Source organism: Egretta garzetta, unplaced genomic scaffold (assembly GCF_000687185.1).
Source record: "Egretta garzetta isolate BGI_Z169 unplaced genomic scaffold, ASM68718v1 scaffold7, whole genome shotgun sequence".
Taxonomy (NCBI): Eukaryota; Metazoa; Chordata; class Aves; order Pelecaniformes; family Ardeidae; genus Egretta; species Egretta garzetta.
Genome location: NW_009260350.1, coordinates 1,043,283 through 1,044,172, shown reverse-complemented (window position 1 = coordinate 1,044,172; position 890 = coordinate 1,043,283). Strand labels below are relative to the sequence as shown.

Below are 890 nucleotides of genomic sequence, written 5' to 3'. Positions count from 1 at the left end.
GAGCTTGGCTGGGTTAATTATAGCTGGGGTGAGGCCGGCGCGGAGGGAGATTCCCTTTAAAGGGGCCGAGAGAGGGGCAGCTCCAGTGCTGGGAAGCGGGGGGCAGCCTCCCTGTGGCCCCCACCCCAACCCAGCCCCAAGAGGCAGCAGCCTGGGGATGAGCCAGCCAGAAGCACGTCCCTAAAAATTCAGTTAATGGTGGGCGCGGGATGCAGCACATTTGGGGTGCCCGCAGGCATCCAGCCCCGAGCACCCCTCAGCCCAGCACCCACCTCTTGCATGGCCCCCAAGTGCCCCGGGCTGAGGTCCCCAGGGAGGGGCTGGGGGCTGGCAGGCAGCATGGCCCTGGGTATTTATTTGGGGCTCACAGCATCACAGGGGCCAAACCGTGGGTCAGGGGGGCCCAGGCAGCCGCCAGCATGGTTTTAACTTCAGGGATGCTCCAGGGACAGGGACCCCCAGCCTGACAGCGCGGTGGAGGGGAGACCAGCCTGGGGAGCGGGACAAGGGGGGACGCTGCTGTTTCCAAAGGTTTTATTACATCTGGGGGCTTTTTCTTAAGTCCCCGCTCTTGGCAGCCTGCGAGACCCCAGACTCTCACTGGAAACATGGGTGCGCTGTGTCCGGTATCGCCTTCCCCACGTAGGAGAGGCTCCCTGAGCCCTCTCCAGAGCGAAGGGTTTGCACAGGGGAAGGGAAACAACTCCTCTGAAAACTTTGCTGTTGGGTTCAGTTGTTGTTTGTTGGGGAAAAAATAATCTCCCGGTGAGGTGGTGACGTGGGGTGTTGTCCTTCCCTGCAGGCAAACACGAGGAGCAGCAGGTGGAAGGAGGGATCGTCTCCAAGAACTTCACCAAGAAAATCCAGTAGGTACCAGCTGGCCCCCAAAG

At 61.2% G+C, this 890-nt stretch overlaps 1 protein-coding gene across 1 annotated transcript in view; it reads left to right on the top strand.

Annotated features, from left to right (window-relative positions):
• HSPB8 (heat shock protein family B (small) member 8) overlaps window positions 1-890 on the top strand; it is a 4,965-nt gene that overhangs the window by 2,059 nt on the left and 2,016 nt on the right. Inside the window, exon 2 of the mRNA XM_009642842.1 lies at window positions 803-866. Within this exon, the coding sequence (XP_009641137.1) occupies window positions 803-866 (64 nt within the window). The remainder of the gene's footprint in view (window positions 1-802; window positions 867-890) is intronic.